General features: G+C 39.5%; 1 protein-coding gene across 2 annotated transcripts in view; it reads right to left on the bottom strand.

The window, feature by feature from the left end:
- The window catches only part of ST6GALNAC3 (ST6 N-acetylgalactosaminide alpha-2,6-sialyltransferase 3), a 227,427-nt gene that overhangs the window by 63,094 nt on the left and 143,681 nt on the right, over positions 1-20,652 (bottom strand). For both annotated transcript variants that reach the window (XM_063344559.1, XM_063344560.1), the window contains exon 3: positions 16,117-16,526. In XM_063344559.1, the coding sequence (XP_063200629.1) occupies positions 16,117-16,526 (410 nt within the window). The remainder of the gene's footprint in view (positions 1-16,116; positions 16,527-20,652) is intronic.

Below are 20,652 nucleotides of genomic sequence, written 5' to 3'. Positions count from 1 at the left end.
CTGTTTCAAATAGGTACCTCTATATATTAAATCAAATAAATGAATGATAAAGTGCTGGCACTTTTTGGCTGTAATCCTGTTATTGCTTAGAGCCATTTCTAATGCAAATGAAGAATGATGTAGCAGAGCTATTTAGCAATTTTCTTTGATGGGCAGTGCTGACTGCTGGAAAGTGGCAGGAATGCAACTGCTCAGATGTGGAGTGTTCCAACATGTCTTGTACAATTCTTCCCCAAATCTAATGATCACCTCTCCCTCCTGCAAAGTGCGATCTTTAATCGAGGCTCAGCTGAGAAATACAAGACTATATTTGCACAGAGACCAAGACACAAGAGCTGGGTCCAGTCATACAGAATTTTAGGAAATGTGCGATTTCTAGTGAGTTCACTTAGGAAATTCCACTTCTGCCTGTTTATAAAAATGCACTTTATATGGAGTTGCACACCACCTGGTCATCCAGGACCCCCTCCCAGGTAAGCATGAATTTACATAGGCAAGAATACATTCCTGTGCCTGCTGAATGTCAGGGTAGTGCATCAGGGGCCATTTGGGATCCCTGACTGAAGGACATCTTCATAGCTCTGCCAGAGAGTTGCAAGATGATACCTGTGCACAACTTGACAAATGACTCCCTGCATGAGTTTTACAATCAGGAAAATGGGGAAATTAAAGCTGATTTAACGTCCTGCAGTGTTTCAAGGACTGTGGATGAAACACATCATGAAATGCTAAATAATATTAATGAAATCTAACTGGAGGAAGAACACCGACTTCAATCTTGGGAAGAAAGATGGGCTTGGGAACTGTCCCTCTATTTAATAAAATGCTGCATAAGGCCAGTAGGAGGTTGTCATCAAGTAAGAGCATACACATGAAATGTGGTAGATTATATGCCTACTGTAAATTCAAGCACAGAAAACTTCTTCAGAGACTACAAACTATCTGGACAATGTGAAATGGTGCACAAACATCAGCTTTACAATGGAATAGCATGGGCTCTCTTCAGGATATACATGACCCTCATGTCTGCACTAGCCACCCCCAAAACACAGAACAGCCATCCTGCTAACAAGATCACACAGAATCACAGAATGGTAGGGGTTGGAAGTAACCTTTGGAGATCATCTAATCCAACCCTCCTGTCAAAGCAGGCTCACCTACAGCAGGTTTGGAATACCTCCAGAGAAGGAGACTCCACAACTTCTCTGGGCAGCTTGTTCCAGTGCTCTGTCACTCTCAAAGTAAAGAAGTTCCTCCTCATGTTTATGCATGCTCCCTCAGCACTTGTGCGTGCATCCCATCAGAGCCATGGATTTGTGGGTGTTGAGTTTGCTTAAATGATCTCTAAACTGATTGTCCATGACCAAGGGAAAGTCTTCCTTTCTCCAGACTCTCTCCCTTACCTCCAGGGTCTGGGATTCCTGAGGGCTAGCCCTAGCAGGAAAGACTGAGGCAAAGGGGGCATTCAGTAACTCCACCTTCTCTGCATCCTCTGTCACCAGGGCACCCACCTCATTCAGCAGCAGGCCCACATTTTCCCTAGTTTTTGTTTTGCTACTGATGTACTTGAAGAAGCCCTTCTTATTGTCCTTAACATCCCTTGCCAGGTTTAATTACAAGTGGGCCATGGCCTTCCCCATTGCATCCCTGCATACTCTGACAATGTTCCTATATTCCTTTCAAGAGGCCAGTCCCTTTTTCCTTATTCTGTAAACTTCCTTCTTCCATTTGAGTTTTTCTAGAAGCTCCTTGCTCATCCGCAGGCCTCCCGCCTCTTTTGCTTGAGTTCTTACTCATAGGGATGCACTGATCTTGAGCTTGGAGGAAGTGGTGCTTGAACATTGGCCAGCTCTCTTGCACTCCCCCTTCCTTCTAGAGCCTTTACCCACAGGATTCCTCCAAGTAGGTCTTTGAAGGGGCCAAAGTCAGCTCTCCTGAAGTCTAGGGTTGTAATTCTACTTTTTGCCCTACTTCTTCCATGCAGGATCCTGAATTCCACCATCTCATGGTTGCTGCAGCCAAGGCTACCCCCAACCTTCAGAATCACAATAACATAAAGTAGACGTAGTCCTTCATAGAGCATGTTGCTGGGGGCACTCAGAGAGAGACCCAAATGTACCTTCCCCAGCCCTTTGCACACACTGGTACATACTTAGGGGGAGCAAAGCTATTTATACTGTGGCATCCTAGGGAAAAGTGAGACACGATATTCTGAAGTGAATGAAAACATCAATAAAACCACTTCCACCAGGATAGCAGAAGGTCTGGAAAACTGCGCAGACCTTACCGAAGAAAATGGCCAAGGAAAAAAAACCCTCAGAAAGCTGTTTTCAAATCAAGCTGACCAGGTTTGAAGGATGCTAACCAGCATTTTTGCAACAATATTTCATTACATTTTTGCTCAGACTGTTCCACCTGAGGAATGACTTCGGAAATGAAGAAGCAGGGCTTGCTGAGATCCATATGTTGTGGTGAGAAGAGATGTAACTCTGAGCTTTTTCCACAAGACTGGGCAGGGCAATCTGTCCTCAAAGGGCATATTTACAGGAAATCATCAAAGATAAATTTGTGGTTTCCACTTTCCTGATTGGGGCGGATGGTACCGTATGATTGCTATTCCAGGTCCTCAGGTTTCCTGCTGTTTTCAATAGTTTGCACTTTAAACTGTCTTACAACTGACTTTGGTCTCTTTATTTATTTTTTTATTTATTAAAAACCACTTCCATCCATTTAACTAGTTAATGTTTTCAAAGCCCTTTGAAGTTGTAAAGCACTGCAAATTTAGAAACTGTTGTTAATAGTCATTTGGACAAATGGATCCAGAAAATTGCATATTGATGGAAGGAGTTTATGTTCTTTGCAGTCAAATATTTCCTCACTCGTTTCATGCAAAATTGCTTGGCCAAACAGATTTTCCCAAGGCGCTCTCAATAATGAATGTAACTTTCTTTTGTTTCTGGCTCTTCTTCGAACCCATCAGGAAAGGGTAAAGCACAATGACATAGGTCTGTTGTCTCCTGTAACCCTCTGGGACTGTTTTCTCTAATGTGATTGTTTGAAAATCAGCAGTTTTCTGCCAGGAAATAAAACAAGCCATTTTCATTCCAAGTAACACTGAAAAAATCTGAATGCCACAGAGCCTGCTCACTCATGCAACATTAATTTTTAAAAGAATCAATTTGGTAATCTTTCAATTATGGTTTATTGTAATGATAATAATCACTGAGAAATCATGTTTTTTTCCACTGCTAGTGCTGGTGGCTGTCATCAAACCACTTTCAGCAATGCTGAAAACACCTGGACTAATAAACCAGGCATTATTTATTTATACTTTAGTTTTACTTATTTAGAAACATATTAAACATCAATTCCCTTAGCAGTTGGTGATGTTGCAAAAACTAAAAGCAAATACATTATATCTGTAGCACATAAAGACCTAAAAGTCACTGCCAGCCTGGCTTTCTGGTACTGTCATAATTGAAAAGTACTTAAAAAAAAGCCAAACCAAACCACATGGACCTCGCTCATCGCTAGCACTATGGAACACATCAAGTGAGTCTCTGTGAACACCTCTTGTGCTGGAAACCCACAGAAAGGCTGTCCTAGCTCCCGTCGGGCAGGCGAATACCAGATCTCTCTGCTTTTCACGCTGAAATCATTGTGCTGGCTGTTTGGTTCACTTGAGCATGGACACGAAGCATTTGTGATAGCTCGTATATGTATAAATTGCTCCAAGCCTTTATCAGTGCTTGCATACACTGAGCTACATACTCACGTAACAGGGAACATCCATTGTTCATACAGCAGATCATGCCAGAGTTTAACATTTAACAGCGTGAGCACAATAGGTTTATATTATGTTCACATTTTACAATAAAAAGTGTACAGAAAAATCACTTGGTTTCTGATCAAAACCTGAGCTCCCTGCTGTTTTAATTCCTGTAACCAACAATCATCAATAAATAATCATGCACAGCTTCTACATCCCACTGTGATATTTCGGTTTTGTTTTAAGTACTGGATGTACTGAGTTGCGATCTGTAATTCCAGATCCAGCTTTCAGGTGTTCTGCTCCAGGATTCAAGTGAGGGACCAGGCACGAGGGCAAGGACAGAGAGGGGAGAGCTGTTCTGCAGCAGACACCTTGCAGGTCTGTGAGCTGTTTTAAAAGAGATTGTCCCAAAACCAGGAGGTATGTTCAAGGCAATATGTTTCACAATAAAAGGACAAAAGGCTGGAAGAAGAAAGCTATATAGATGACATAGGTACAAACAATGAGGCAGGAAATCAAAGAGGAAAAAAAAATGTGGAAAATATCAGTCAAGTAATGATAGAGAAGAAAAAAAATATTCGAAGGAAAGCAAGAAACATGCCAAATGGAAACAAGTATCCATTAAAGAGAAACAGGAAAAAGGGAGAGTTTGTGACCAAAGTACGGTGACAACATTACAGCCTGTGATTTGAGTTAGCTAATCCAAATGGAAGAACCTGAGATGGGTGTAAAGAGAAGGCAGAAAAGTTGAAATGCCCCAGGAATTGCTTGGCGCCAGGCCTCAGGCCTCACAGACAACATATGCCTTAGTATGTACTGAGCTCTCCTGGCACCCAAGTAAAGACTCAGACAGTACCCAGGCTCTGAACACCACTGTACAACCATGAACAATGTGGCTCACAAATTCAACCCACCATTTAGCTCACTGGAACAGAAAATTAAACCCTACCTTTGCAAAGACACAAGAACTGCCACCTCCAAGAAGACCACCCTGTAGGCGGCTGCACCAAACAACCCAGCTGGCCCCCGGCCTCACTCTGCTCTCTGCTGTAGCACTCCCACCCTGGCAGCCTGGAGGTGCCTTAGCCTTCCCATCGGCTATGGCCAAGGGCAGCAGGGAGTGGGGTAGAGGGGGAAGTCCACGACCCCCTCCCCTTGCTGTGAAAGGCTTCTCTGCCGCCTGTGTCTGTGGCTCTCCTTGCCCCCTTCTGTCACCATCTTTACCTCCCAGACAGGTCTAGAGCGCTCCCTGGGTACACAGGGAATAGGACACTGGGCAGTGGAGGAATGGCAGAAGGCCAAGTCATTCATTTCTTCATTCATTGAATAAAGAAATCAAGCCATTTGTTTCTGAAATGTAGGTAATTAACATAAACTAATTAAATATCACACTGTTAGACCAAAGACATTTTCTATTGATGTCATTTGGTATAATACTTAGAAAAATCAATGCAATTATATTTTTAATGCCTAGTTCATAACTGCTTAATTCATATCTCTTAATTCTGTTTTGGACTGAAATGGCTTAGATTATGTAATTCCCACTTCCACGAGTTTGGCATTTAAAGGTAACATTCAACCATGCCATTATGTTTAGAAAATATGCAAAGTATTGAAAACCTGAAGACAATCTTACTGCATGTTTAACAATCCGTGTAGTCTGATCTGGATATACAAATATCAGAATGTCTTAATTCTAATTAATGTTCTTGCCATTAAGATCATTTGGGAGATGTATCTATGCATTCTGGGGCTAAGCACTTTTAACTTTGAGCTCGATATCCCAACATACAAAATGAGAGGCTTCTCTATCCATGTCAAAGCATTGTTCTTCTATTTGTTCTTGCATGTTCCACCTCTGGATACAATAGAAAAGGAATGTGGCTGAAGATACTACTCAGTAGTAGACAATACTAAAACAAAATCACCACAGATGATAATGCACACATTTAACATCTCTCATTCACCTGAAGAGAGATGGTATTCTACTGACTGACTCAGGGTCAAGCTACCTTCATTCTCCTAACACATCAAACCTGAAGGACCTAAAATTATTTTTAAATTTTATGTTCAATGCAGCCTTGTTGCAAGATGTGACCACCTCCAATAACTTCATTTCAAAAATGTTCTTTGTGAAGACTATACGTACCATTTGATAAGAACTTGTAACCATTGATTTTAAAATAGTTATATTTTGAATTACATAGAGAGTGGACACAAACTTTACTGAAGCACGTAAATCTACAATTCTGTGCAAAACGTTCTCTTTACAGGAAGTGCAATAGTATTGTAAAATGTAATTAGATATAATCTTCCCTGTTTTCATTAGCTGTTAACATTATGTAAAGACAAACTAAAGCATAACAAGTCTTTTTATTATCACGTAATTGTTATTTTAATGGTTACATTACAAGCCATATAATACTATATATACTTCCACCTCTCATATTAGTGGGCAATTATTTTGAAACTTTCTATTATAATCTACCCACAGAGACCAATGTATTAATGCCACCATTTTAGTATAATGATGACCATGGTTTTGAAATCAGTATGATAGCCTCCGGGAAAAATGTAAAGTAATAGTGAAGAAAATATTTATATTATATGCCAGTCTCAGTCGTGGTACATGGATGGAAGTTTAAGGGAAACATGTGGAGCTGCTCTTGCTACCACTATCCTGAAACTGCTCAAATACATATGAAACCCATGTTTATTATTTCAAAAACAGAGGAAAACTTTTAAGTGATTCAGAATTAAAAGCTTGCAAATGAAACTGGAATAAGCCTTCCCTGAATGTATCATCCCCGAGTACCATCCTAAACCATATCCAGAAATACTGCCTGAAATACTCTATTTCCCACTGATATACAATGAACTGCCATTAGTTACTCATCCATTCATTGCCTTTCTCCTAATCAAACAAAGCAGTGTAGCTTGGCAGGAAGCCACTGGTGCTCAGACAGGTCTAAGCAGTACATAAAGCTTGAGGATATCCTGAGGATATCCTATACAAAGTTAAATGAAGTTTCGTATCTGCAGGGCACTCTGTGAACGAGACCCAAAATACCTCTAGGACCGAGAAGGCTCTAGGACGCCACTGCAGCTGAGGGTCCCTGGCAGGATCTGTACAGTGGAACTGAAATCCAACTCTGTTGAGCACTGCGCCTTCTTGGAAGAGGAGGCAAAGGCAATTTAATGGCATGAAATAAGCCCGGAGGAGTTAAGGACCACTGCTTTCTTCTACTCCAAATATGAAACATATTTCAGCAGTGTCATCACTAATATGAAATCAGAGCAGCACAGAGAGAGAGAGCAAAAAAATGCCCCTCTAAGCTCCAGCAAAGTTATAATTCTCTCCTGATAAAAGAAAAAGCTACACATGACAAACGCTAGTCACATTTCTTAATGGATGGGAAGGTACGGAGACAACGCTAAGATGGACGCAGGATAGGAAAACAAATAATACTCGAACAAATTGAAACTAAAATTCTTCTTTTAGAGGAATACTGCTTTGCAAATACTCTTCAGATTATTTTCTTTCCCTAATATTTTGATTGACTGCAAAATGTCAAGAGATTACCCCTAATTTTACATGGAAGGAAGTGCCAGAACATTACCATGTTTGGCTGAAAACAGGTTATAGAGCAGCAGAAATTGGTTCCATTTTGCAGTTCCAGACCATTCCAGCCCAAAATTAGCACTGTAAGAGACTGAAATGCCTTCATGGTAAGCACACGACATTCAAAAAGCCCTACGGGCATGAGTTTCTGCACAGCAATAGCTCCTGCTTTCCCCCAGTGTCCTTTTTTCATGGAAGTCAAGTTGTAAAAAGGGGATAAATATTCCTTGCCTCACAAAGGCATTTTGAGGCTTAAGTGATATCTGCAATATTTTCGGAAATGGTCTCATGGAAAATGTCTGGGACGCTCTTTGGAGACAGGAACACTAGCATCTCTAATGAATGTACTTCAAGGAAAACTCTGAAACAACATATGGAGCACAAACTGAACACAGAGCACATATTTCTGGCATTTATCTTTGTTTTTATTGTTAAGATAAAAGCATGCTGTTTGTTTCTTAGGATTTCATCTGCTATCGCTTTCTTTCTCCGTGTCTTATTCTACACTAGTGACATCATCTGCAGCAATTTTTAAAGTTTTGCAGCAAATTCTGTGCTTTGGAAGTTTTAATGAGTCATGTAGAGAATGTTATTAGACAGGGAGTTCACGCCTCCTTTCTGTAACCAGTGTGACTATAGCAGAGAGGTTATGCTTGCTGGGATGACTGACTTTTAAAAATAAAAACAAAGACAAAGAAGTCTCCAAAGACCAGGATGGGACAGTAACAGCAAACTTGCAAAGAACAAATACGGGCATTTAGAAACCTTTTCTTCTTTTGCAGTTGCACGTTTACTGAATACTAATTCACTGAACGGGGCTGCTCAGGTTGTGAGATGAGTGGTGTCTCTGGCACGTGGTCCCAACTGCGCTCAATGCTACTACAAACAAGAATTGATTACAAAATCTTGAAAATAGAATGGCTGAATCTTTGAACATCTGCATCAAAAAGTATTCCCCTTCACACCTAAACTAAGCTACATGCTGATCAATATCCAAGACGTCAGATGAACTATTTGAGGACACTCCTAAAGATTCATAATAAATCCCCACAGTTGTAGTTGTTTTTCCAAACTGTTATAGTTACCAAAACCTGCTGAGATGTGTATGCCTGAGAAAAATTTTACATGCTGCTCTTGTGCGTGTTACTCTTTAAATGCATAGCTGCCTCACTGTTAAAAGCTCAGAGAATTTGAGTATCACAGGAACTGTATAGGATGTAGTCAGCAATTGTTTCCTAAACGCCGGTTGTAGCATACCCCAATAGCACATCAAGTTCTCCGAGAAGCGTGGCTGTGAATCCTGAGTTACCTTCAAAGACGTGCGCTATAAATCCATGTGCGCACATATATATCTGTACAGTTTCACTGTTCTGAAATTGCAGCCTGAATTCTTTATATGGGATACATGATAACAAGCATATAAATAAAACAGTGTAGAACATCTGTTTTGTTTTTATATGGATAAAAATACACATTGAGGATGTGCAGAAGCAAGCACCTAGTTAACACTGAGTTCTAAATTAATTTAACGAGACACAAACTTTCACCGTTTCCCCCCAGTTTTCCTCCCGACGATGCGTATGAGGTCTCACACAGGCTTGTTTTCTTACCAATTAAATTTTCAGTGCAGTGTTTTTTTACTAATCCTTCTACATTTTAAGGTAAAATACTCCATCAGTTCAGGCTAAACCGTTTCTACTTTTAAATAGGTTTTCTTCTGCTGTGTTGCCTACTTGCTCAAAGCTTTGAGAAGACAATCTTTTCTAGACATCATGCAATGATGATATTTGAAATTAGCTCATATACCTTTTCTTATAAAAGTCCTTTGCAGTAAGTTTTACTAGCTAGTGGGTGGACAGATGTACAGAAACTCTTCTCTATCTGAAGCAACGAATCACGGTAGTGTTTTATTCCCTATCTCCTAAAGTTGCTATCCTCACTTGAGCAGCAACTCTATAACACCAAATCTCCCAGTGCATCTCACACAGTTTGATTGCAGTATGTTGCCTTTTGCTAAACACTGTAAATACGGCTCAGTGCACTTTAGGGAGCTTCCATTAAAAAACCCAGAGTTATCAGTAGCCAACGGGTATCACACTAAAGTAATAGCAACATTGCGTTTATTTTCTGATCTATTTAATACATCTTAGAAAAGTATTGCTGTGTGACAACTGGTGATAAGTACAGACTTGAATGGTAATGTCGTGGTAATGTCTCTGTGTTTTTAAAGACAATTATTTCAGCTGGCAGCAAGGTTGAGTTAGAATAATATATAAATTTCTTGATTTTTTTTTTAAAATAGTTCTGTTCCTTTAGAATTTTAAGCTCCTTTAGGAAAATCAGAGTCTTTTTTTAAACACTGTGATCTGAAAAATCAAAAATGTTGCACTATGGAAGGTGATCCAGTGAAGCTTCTCTGAACACCAAAGGCTTCATTCGAATTCTGTGTCTCTGCTAATTTTTCCTCCAAGTCTTCTGCCCTTGCAACCATAAAATACCTTCACTACCAGCAACAAGATTGGAACTACCGTGATCCACAGCGCTACCAGGATTGGTAGCATACAAATCACTGACTTGCCTAATCCTTTCAAAAGGTGTATGTTCACGGGATGCGAGAAGAGTCAAGGCAGAATCTCATTACACACACAATCAGAGTGTTGCTGATAAGAGATATCAGCACTACTCCCTTGACCATAAAAGCTGCAGAATATTTAAAGGACAAGATGGAAACGCGGTGCATGTAATTAGGATAATACCAACCGCTGTATAAAGATTTAACATCTGGCTTGTCAACAGCAGAAAACAGATTTGGTGGCACTTAAAGACAATGTGATAAATTAAAAGCAATAGATGTTGGATAAATTCAAAGAACATCTGAAAATTCACAAAGATAAAGTAGTTCTTGATTATATATTTCTTGACTTAAATCATTAGGTAAAAAGAAATAACTCCATGGCTGAAGTCAGCAACCACCACAGAATCAATAGGTCTCTGAGCCCACACCAATCTGTATGCAGCCACAGTTTTATCACAAAATATTAGCTAATATTGATATTTTTAAATAAAGTCACTTTACTATGTAGTTAGTGTAATCGTAGTAGGAGCTGTGTCTCTTAACAAAAGTGCCGGTGCTTTGTACAGCATTTACTGGCACGTTAATAAAAAATGGATTTCTTCTATTGAGTTCCATCTGCCTAATAGAGAAAAGTGTTCATCTTAATTAGGAAAATCTTCATAAAGAAATATAACTGTAGTTACTAATGGGCTGCAGGGAATAAATCTAGGACACTCAGGAACAACTGGTGTTTTACCAGGAAATGGAAGAGTGAATATAAACCCCAAAACAGTTGTTAGCTGTCCGGTGATTGACCACAAATAGCAATAGATGTTGAGGTTTTAAGTGTTTTATAATGAAAAATCTATTCATTTCATTAAGGTTTCATGCTTTAGACCCTTGTTTTTTTCAGGTAATAAAGCGGTCTTAGCTGACAATGAAACTATTTAAACCCTCTATGAATTAAGATGGAGAAAGCCATTAGCATTTTTTGAAGGAGTTACTTTATAAAAAGAAAGACTGGAAGTGCCAAGCAATAGCTCAAAAAAGTTCCACCATCAAGCACTTGAAAAATGGACACTGTCTCAAACATCTTCTGGGGCTTGCTGTGATGCTCACAGGCAGTTTGAGAACTTTTTGCTGACACTGGTGCAGCAGCAGACACAACATCATCATGATAAAGACTATATCAAAATATAAATTATAATTTTTGTCCTTAAAAGTGTTTCAACTGGCATTATACATTTCCTCTGTCAGTCTGAATCAGTTTTTCCATCATTTTCTTCCAAGAGTTCTATAATTTAAAGATGCTGACGTTACCTAACTCAGCTCATTTTCCTTTCAAAATGAAATGAACTTTTACTTATCTTCCAGAATTCTTTTTTTTTAGAAAAAGCATTTTAATGCAAAGCCCCAATGGGAACTACTTTTATAATCCCAAAATCTAACTCTCTGAGCCAGATTCAGTGTCAATCTTCACAACTTCCCAATGAAAAACTGCTTTCTGCAAATATTGCCTAACACCAGCAAAGAATTTGTATTTTCTCTGAATGGCCTTGATGGGGAAACTCATAGGTATATGTAAGCAAGCGTAAAGGTGGAAATAGCATTACTGTAGTATTTCATTCCAGCCAACAACCAGAAACATGGCATAAAAATCTGACGTTCTGGCCACTGACAGCTTTACTACCTCAATGCACAGAGACTATCACCAAACAATAGAAGTTGCAGCTACTTGAGCCTCAGAGAATGTAATTCCATTTATTCATTTCAATGACATTTTTACTAGACTACAGCTTCATGTAGATTAGTCAGACACATCAAAAACCACATATTAGCTGAGGCGAAGCTGTGATGACTGCAGTTGTCTAACAGTGTCAATCCCAACTTTAGATGAATATAATTTGCTAGCTCTAAATGACAGAGATATAATATAGATCTCAGATATCGCCAACGTAATAAATAATTAGTGAATAGAACTGAGTAAGATAGCAGGTTGAGCACACCCCCAAATTTTGAATCTTGATGCAGAAGTCAGTGATCAGAATGATCCATCTTTCTGCCTCAAATGATAAAACAGCTTTCTCACAACCTGACACATAGCACCATCTGGCACGAACAGAGGAAACTACGAACTTCTGGAAGAAAAGCACAAAAGCAATTTAGTTTCTTCAGAATTATCCAAGATATTAACAAAAATCCTTCAGAAACAGTCATCCGACTGCAAATGTGGCTCAGTGAACCTGCCTCCTGTATACTTTCTTGTATAGCTAATAAACTCAATAAAATGTTGTTGAATTGAACGGAATTGTTTGGGTATGGGATGAGTGTTGTCAAAGTTAAGACAGTGTGTGGGAAGTCAATTGTCTACCAAACTGGCTGGGTTTCCGAACATTATCTCATGTCTCTTAACGGGAATTTTAGGAGCTCAGAATACATATCCTCTGCAAAGCTCAGCAGGCATTTTCAGTAGTCATTTATAAGAAGAGTGACTACAAACACAAGTTAAGCTGTGCTTTGAGTGGTATCAGCACATGCATTATTGGCTGTTTGCTGGGGCTCAACGTCCTCCACGTGCAGTGGGACAGGAGCAGTCTCATCACACCGTCAGCCCCGAGAGGGGACGTGGAGCGGTGCCATCAGAGGCACTACTCGGCCATACTGTGCTGAGCGGTTAGTCTGAGATGTTTGTAGCATAAACACAAATGGAGTTTGCAGTCTGGATGACATTAGTCTGTTTCACTGATATTAGCACAGATTTATTTTATCATTGCTTTTTGAAAGTGACTTTTAACGCAGACTGTTTTCTAAATGATCCTTAAAAGACACTCCTTTCTTCCTCATCACCTTCACCTAAGGCAATAACATCCAGTAGCATTGATCTATTTGCTGCTAGTTTTCATTAATTTTACCCTCCCTAAGGGTGGTGCAGCTTTGGTGCCAGCTAATTAAAACCTATTTAGGGCTGTTCAGTGCACTTTATCAGACCAGAATTAGCTCTTCTGCTTTAATGAAGACTACAGTTTTCTCTGTTATTACCAATTAAATGTTGTTATATCATATTGCATTATATTTCTAATGCATGGCAAAGATATAGATGGCTTTAGAACCACTTACCTGGATTGAGGTACATACAAAGATGCCACATTTAGTAATTACCTAGTGTTTCTTTAAATCCTTCAACTTGACTCAATACATATAATATACCAAAACATTAGTGAAGTACTGGAAGAAGCTGCCAGCTTTATGCTCCCTCTAGGGAAGTATGAAGTAAAATGCATTAATGAAAAATTGTGAATGTCTGGTAATGAATATTATTTATGTACAACAATTATTCAAAGTGGAAGAGCATTCACCGCCTTGAACTCCAATACTTCGCTAATGAAGACTCCCAGAAAAGAACATATGCTCCCCAGATTCATAACACCGCATGCAAGGTTAATTCTCCAGTATGAATAGCCCATATCAGAGGGTATTCTGTACTGCTGTAGAATTAAAAAAATGCTTCATTGCAAAATAAACAAACTTGTTAGTTGGAAGTTATTTAGAGGCGATTCTTCTTTCTTCCATGAACAAATAATAAACCATTTGTCGATAACAAAGCTGTGGGTTTTGAACCTGCGCTCATTGAAGTCAGGGATGAAGCTCCCATGTCAGTGGTGCAGGACCAGAGCTTTTCTGCAGTAGAGAAGCAACTGCAGCACATAGCTGTCAGCTGCTTCTCATAACATCCTTGAAAACTTGAGCACGGTAGGACGAAACTACTGAAAAGTCCCACTAATTACCTAAAAAGATGGTACATCAAAGAATAGAAATAGAAAGCTCATTAAAGGCTTGACAGACTAGAAATCTGTTGCAATCTTACTATGCATTAGTAGCATACACTGTACATACGGACAGTATTTTAGGATTAAGCTAAAATAGATGTGGTTACAATCCACTCAGTACATTTTAAAATATGAGTTGAACTTGGTTTCCTTCCAGAATTTTTGCTGGGAACATGTTGAAACAGACCTCTGTTCAATCTAATATTGCAAGCAAGAGTTGATGTTTCTCTGAGGAACTGAAGGAATATTTGGCTGAGGAACCTGAGTCTGTCTCAGCATCATAATAGTCTGGCACAATGTGCGAAACTATTTTCATCACCCACAAATCTCTTGTGCTCTCCCTTTACTGCTTCCACAAATGCCACATACTTCTAACAGCCTCATGACCCTCCCTAGAAACAGCAGACGGTTCCTGTGAATTGAAGATGTTACAGAAAATGAAAGTTTCCAAACTGAGGTCCCCTCATTAGTAGGGAACTGCAGGATGTTTTCTTGTGATACGGAAGGTGTTGGCTGGTGACACGTCAACTGTTTCCCTTGTTTCTCACTGACAAGCGCACTAAATGATGTTAAAAGCACCACTTAGTATTTGATGTGGAAAAGTAGGACTAAAACTGAAAGTTGCAGTGGGTACAAGTAGATACCACTGTGAGAAGTGGTGGGGTTTTTTACCCGGGGTTAAAGGGAGGCACGTGCAAAGGCAACGTGATGTGGGTCATGATGAAGGCTATTTACAATTTGTCACTGTTCGCAATGTGAAATTTTTAGTTATTGTAACGGATTATGGAGAAAGAAATTGGGCCACTTTGACATTAGGCTGCTTAAGAACTTTGTTTATAAGCACTGGGAGAACAGAAGTTCAATCTGCCTTTGACATGGAAAGAAGCATTTGCATTGTGTTGATTGAGTAATAATAAAACCTTGAGATGTGTTAATCTGTTGAAGAGGAATGGATTAGGCTGGAGATGATGATACTTTGACATTGGATGATGAGATTCTTTGATAGACATACTAAGGTCCGGTCTCACAATAAGGATTTTGATATTGTAAAGTCACTGTGACCTGACCGACTGTTAATACGCAAGAGTCATAAATATAAACAAATTTATGTTTAGCAGTGCAATAATGTACCCATGATCATATTTGGCTCGATTGATATGTAAACCGGACGACTTGGATTATTAGAGGGCATTTTTGAAGAACGACTCTTGTGTATTTTCTCTATTAGCCTCTGTTCATCAGGTTGTTCAGTTAAACCCAAGAAGCCATGATGACCTTGACACATTTATGAGATATAGGTGCTCCCTCCGACTCTAGAATTGCAGCAGCACATGCACATGGTGAACAAGCTGAGGGGCAAGTTCTTCCCTATGTTTCAATAGTTTTCAAAAAAGGAAAAATCAACTCCAACCAAGTTTTGACAGTTTAATAACAAAGTGAATCAACAAAGCCGGAGAGATCAAGCTATTCTACTTCAAAAGCTAAGTCAGAAGTTCAGACTAAGTTAAATTGTTTGTGAATATCTGTATTTTTAGTTTGGTCAAAATAGCTCCAGTCCTTCACAACTGCAAATTCATGATGTGCAAATTCAAGGCACAGCAGTGATCCGCCTCCAGTGAGTATGTGTGACAGGTGCTTTTCCATGCCAAAACACAGATCATCAGAATTTTTGCAGCTAGGTTACAAAATCCTACAATTCGTGGTCTTAATTCCACAAATCCAATTTCTGCTCTGAAGATGCCAGCCAAAACAGTGTCCCTCACACTTCCATCTCCTTACAGCCCTCACTTGAGCAGCATAAACACACATTCTCAGGCATGGAAAATAGAATTTCAGCATAATTCTGACAAAAACCTAAATCTATTACAGTATCACCAATAATCCATTTTCACCAAGAACGGAAATAATGCATAACCCTGAGGTCTTTGTTTGAAGAAAAGCTACAGCGAATCTCAACAGAGAAGAAAATACAATATCCAGAGTTATCCTGAGGTTGTGCATTTGGAAATGTTGTTTGTGTAGGATTATCCTCTTCAAATAAAATGTCAATTTAATCAATAGTAAATTGAGCTGAAAACAACACACAGCTTTGAAAACGTTTCAGGAAGACATCCAATATTTTTGGGACTCCAGCCAACAGAAATGGAAAGAACAGAAGGTAGCGTAGGTGGGGTAAATGGGGCCTAGCTGCTGCTTCATCAAGTGCTTATAACAGTCAAAACCGTATAACAATCCATTAAAAACCTATCTAGGGATTCATTTAGTAGCTGGCATACAGCATGGACTTCTCTCATGTATCTTTTGTCAAACATTATAATTGTTCTTCACATTTAGGACTTACCGGTCTTTTCCCGTCTCCTTCTTAAATACTATATCACAGTAACTCATGCGCTTTTCTGTTGTCACGTAGATTTTGGCGGTTGGGTAGCTGTCAACAGTTTTCTTCAGCATGTTGTACACAATACCATTTCCATCCTTCCTCATGTTTCGAAAAGGTCCCCAGATCACGTAAACAGTGTTGTTGGTTTCTTTGAAAAAGTACTCGGGATTCTTGAGTAGGAGAGGCACACTTGTGTGAGAGACCACTCTTACGGTTGTCCTCTTCCCAACATCCTCCTCATAGCCCTTTGTGGGAGCATTGTTCATCCTCCATATGCAGGAGGACTTGTCTATCTCAGCTCCCAGCTTCTGGCCAGCCATCTGTCCTGAATTTGAAACAATGGCACAGAGGTCACAGTCAAGTTGTAGAGGCTGGAAGAAAGAAAACAAAAATATATGGCAAGTCTTTTTCTATAAAACACGAAGACTGAAAATTCAATTAAAAGAATGATGGGCGCAGTCCAACAAATTGATAGCAATGCTTCTCTTTAAAAAAAACTAACAATCCCCACATGTTAGATCTGGTAGAAAACCCTACCACTACAAATCTCTGAATGCAATACTTTTTAGTGAAATAGGCAGTTCCAGTCTTTTGCTTTGTTCTCCACCTTGCAAAGTCACCTAGGAAAATAATAATTCCTTTTTTTTCCTCTAAATGTTACTCTTTCCACTAGAAAACAATGAAAGAAAGAAGCAGCAGAAAACAATATTTAGATCAATGCTGCCTTCTCTTTTAACAAGGTGTTGTCAGCAAAAGGAAAAAAGTACAAAAAAAGTAATGCTGGAAATTTAACTATACACTGACTGTGTTCATGTGTCTGAATGAATAGTTCTTAAATTTGTGACAGAAGTCAAACACGAGATGCAACTCTAAAAAGCAATCTAGTAGCATGAAAATCCTGCAGTTGGAAAGGAGACGTAGACAGAGGAATACGTTGTTCTCTACAGGGAACAGTTATGACCCATGAAAAATGAGAAGCAGATGGACTGGTGACATGCGAACTAGGAACTTAATCCTAGGCAAACTGAAGTCAAAGACTGAGCACGTTCTAGGGTACTGTTTCTTCATTATGAATTGAAAATGGGAACAGTTTTCTGTCTAACAGAAATATAGGGACCTACCTGATGTTATGTTTGTCAGAGTATAGATAGTAAATATCTTTTTGTTCTTTTGCACCAACAGAATAAAAGGAAATGCCCTATATTTAAGTTGGATTGTATTAGAAGTTTGGTTAGAAATCCAAATGAAATGAAAACTAGATCCTTCAAGAAAAACCTACAGAAGAAGGTCCAGGCCACAGATCATCTACAATTTTTTTGTGTGGTCATAGACTTGATCTTCTGTCGTGCTTCCAATTGGGAGCCAGTGACTACAGTTTAATGTTTGTCAGGAAAAATTTCCCTCATGTTCTTCAGACAGTTAGCCTGACAGGATGCTAGACACTTTTCTGATCAGGCTTGTGGTTATTTCCCTTCAAAATCCCACCCCATTTAGCTGATGTGGATGAACATCCTGGCTACATTTAACTACTACAACCTTAGAACATGGTGGCTGAAAAACATCAAATTTCTTCGATAATGGTGCATAATAAAAGGACAAGAGATAAAAATCTGAAGGGAGAGAAATTATAATAGCTAAAATATCTCATCTTTGGGAGACAAATATTGTACTGAACTAAGGTGTGTCCTGCAAGACTTCTGCAATAAATCTCACAATCACAAAGGTTTGATTTCTCTATGTGAGTGGATCACGAAAACATTCTTTCCTCATTTCATCAGGAGTTAAAGATGCCTGACTCCATGCAAAAGCATTGACATTTGCTTTACAGAACACCATGTATTTTTTTACAGCTGTTGTAGTTTTAGAGAGCTGTCCTGCACAGCTTTCTGACAGCAGGGATGAAATCCCAAGAGATGCAGCTGAACACAACAATCTTTCTGTTTACCACTTAGTTACAGAAATCCTCTCTAAGATACATTATGAGGACATGGCTGGGTGACCTAAACAAATCCATAAGCATAACTCACATCGTAACCTGAAGTGAATTGTTAAAGTCCCAGTAGATTAATTTATAGCTTTCAGGGTGAACTTTCAAACTAACAAATGCTGAATATGCTAGACAAGAAAAGCCAATTTCGTCAAGAATCCGGTCCCATTTAAATTTGTCTCAATCTCGGTGGTGTTTTTTGGCTTTGTTTTGTGTGGGGTTTTTTGCTTTTCTTCTGTTTTGTTTGGGTTTTTTTTTTCCAATAGTCTTCCTTCTCCATTAAAACGGAGCTGCTTTCTTAAATTTGGAATTGTTTGATTTTCTGACCTTAGTTAGAAATGCATTGCACATTTTCTATTCACTGAGTGTAACTGTTCTGCTCGAATAAACTGAGTACACTCACTCCTGCAATTGTGTCCCCCGGTTTTCTACCTCTTTTGTTGTGATTCATTTATCTTGTTCCATTTTATAAAGCGCTTTCATAATATTGAATGCCTGCACTAGGTCAACATATAATCTGCTCTTCAATAGAGGCAGAGGCTTAACCCCTCCCAGCCCTATCTCAGAATAAATATTTTTTACAATGTAGAGAAATTTTATGTGTCCTAATATGTGTATTTCCCAACAGAGATCCCAGAGTTAGGAAACTGACTGACACTCATGACAGACATTCCACCGACTCCAAGTATCTTTTGGCATCCTATCTTCCTCAACATATGAGAAAACACACATCAATATTCATTTGTTGAAGCCCCATACAGAGACAGGCCGGCAGCTTTTGGTGTTGGTTTGTAAGTGTCACAGACAAAAGGGGCAGTTTCCCTTTTCTGGGGCAGTAATCCACATAAAACAGCTTTCTCATTTTCCTCATTTAACGTGACATTCCTATTTGCTATGATAGCCCAGCTCAGGTATGGCTGCCCCATCACTTTAAGAATCAAAAGCTGCTCAAATGTAGCTCCTCTACCAGGTGGCTCCCACAGGAGCTATTCGGGCACAGGGATTTGGGTGCCCAAGGAGCTGGAATTGGGAAGCACCTGGGTAGTTGTGGCTGCCACTTCTGCTACTGAACTAGGACACAGCTGACAGCTCCCTATGAACCTTGAGGAGTTGGAGTGATGTTCTGTTTTCCCCCCTCACCCCATACTTTGAGGTTCTACTTCCCTCACACCCTCTTCCCATATGCAGAGTTTTGGCTGCAAGGTTGCCCACGGTAGCCCTAATCAGTATGAGAAGTTATCACTTTCAATTTAACTTGCCGTATTGGTTGTATTAAGGATGAAGAGAAGCAGAGAGAAAATTCTTACACACAGAAACAGCAATACAGAGAGATGAAAACTGGAGAATTAGAGAAAGTGTGCCTTCTTGGTTATCTGTTTTGCAATTAACAGTAACTGTTTACAGATGTCCACATCACAAACACCTAGATAGCAATTAAACACGAACTCACCAGCAGCCTTATCAGCCTTATGGGTCTGGCAGGCAGTCCAGGCTGCCCTCTCACCTGCAGAGATGGCCCAGCAGCAATGGGACTGATACAGATTGGCAGGACCATACAGAAACCTTTGCTGTTACTGTTTATGCTCTCTGGACTGAGAACATCAGTTAAGGGTTTACCTGCACCTTTCACAAGATCTTTATTCACTTGCATTGTAGAGATAGGAGCTAAAGAAAAAGCCACAGAGACCCATTCACCTTTTCTTCTCTTTTCACGTATTTAGATACGTATTTCACTTCTACATACCACGGGGGCTGAGCTATTACTGCTCATAGAAAATTATTCATTTTGTCGCTGACCAGAAGGACGTAGAAGTCCTCAGCAGAGCAGCTGGGCATGATTCTTACAAATTGTCCCATCTTTTTCCTGAATGATACATTGTAACTCTTGAGGAGCACTTATATTTTAATCAGTAAAGAAAATGAAATGTCTGACCTTTCCATTTCCTCTGCAAGCTTACAGACAATAGAAAAGATAATTAAAACTGTGAATTAGAACTTGCAAAACAGTGCTGTTTCTCTAGCAAAGAGAAATAGCTGTGTAATAAAGGTCACTTATCAAACAGTTCTAGTTATTAAATCTTTGCATTTAGCACTGAAGTGGCTTCACAGAATCAAAGGTCAAATCATTAAATAACAAAACCAGCCAGAATTAGAAAAGGTCACAAGCAAATCTAACTAGAAGTAGGTCACAAAACATGATTCTCTTCCACAGAGTATTTCAATATTCGGAAAATTCGTTACTTTCCAATTTGAAACAACTCCCCTATCATTTCAAATGTCTCCGCCAGGAGACTGGAATTCCAGGTACAGGACCGTTTGCATGGGTGAGTTTCCCAATGGTGCAGACCCTGGATCACCAAGCTCCCCAGACGTGGACCTGTAGGTCTGCTGAAGTCTCACACGAGGATGATCTCAGGCCAGGTCTCAACCTCTGGGCCGAAAATTCAGCACAAGTCAGTGGAGTCCAACAAAACAATGTCCTGACAGACCAGCCATGTGCCAAGCTCCCG

The sequence above is a fragment of the Chroicocephalus ridibundus genome, chromosome 8 (genome assembly GCF_963924245.1).
Source record: "Chroicocephalus ridibundus chromosome 8, bChrRid1.1, whole genome shotgun sequence".
Taxonomy (NCBI): Eukaryota; Metazoa; Chordata; class Aves; order Charadriiformes; family Laridae; genus Chroicocephalus; species Chroicocephalus ridibundus.
This window is presented reverse-complemented; position numbering and strand designations above follow the sequence as displayed.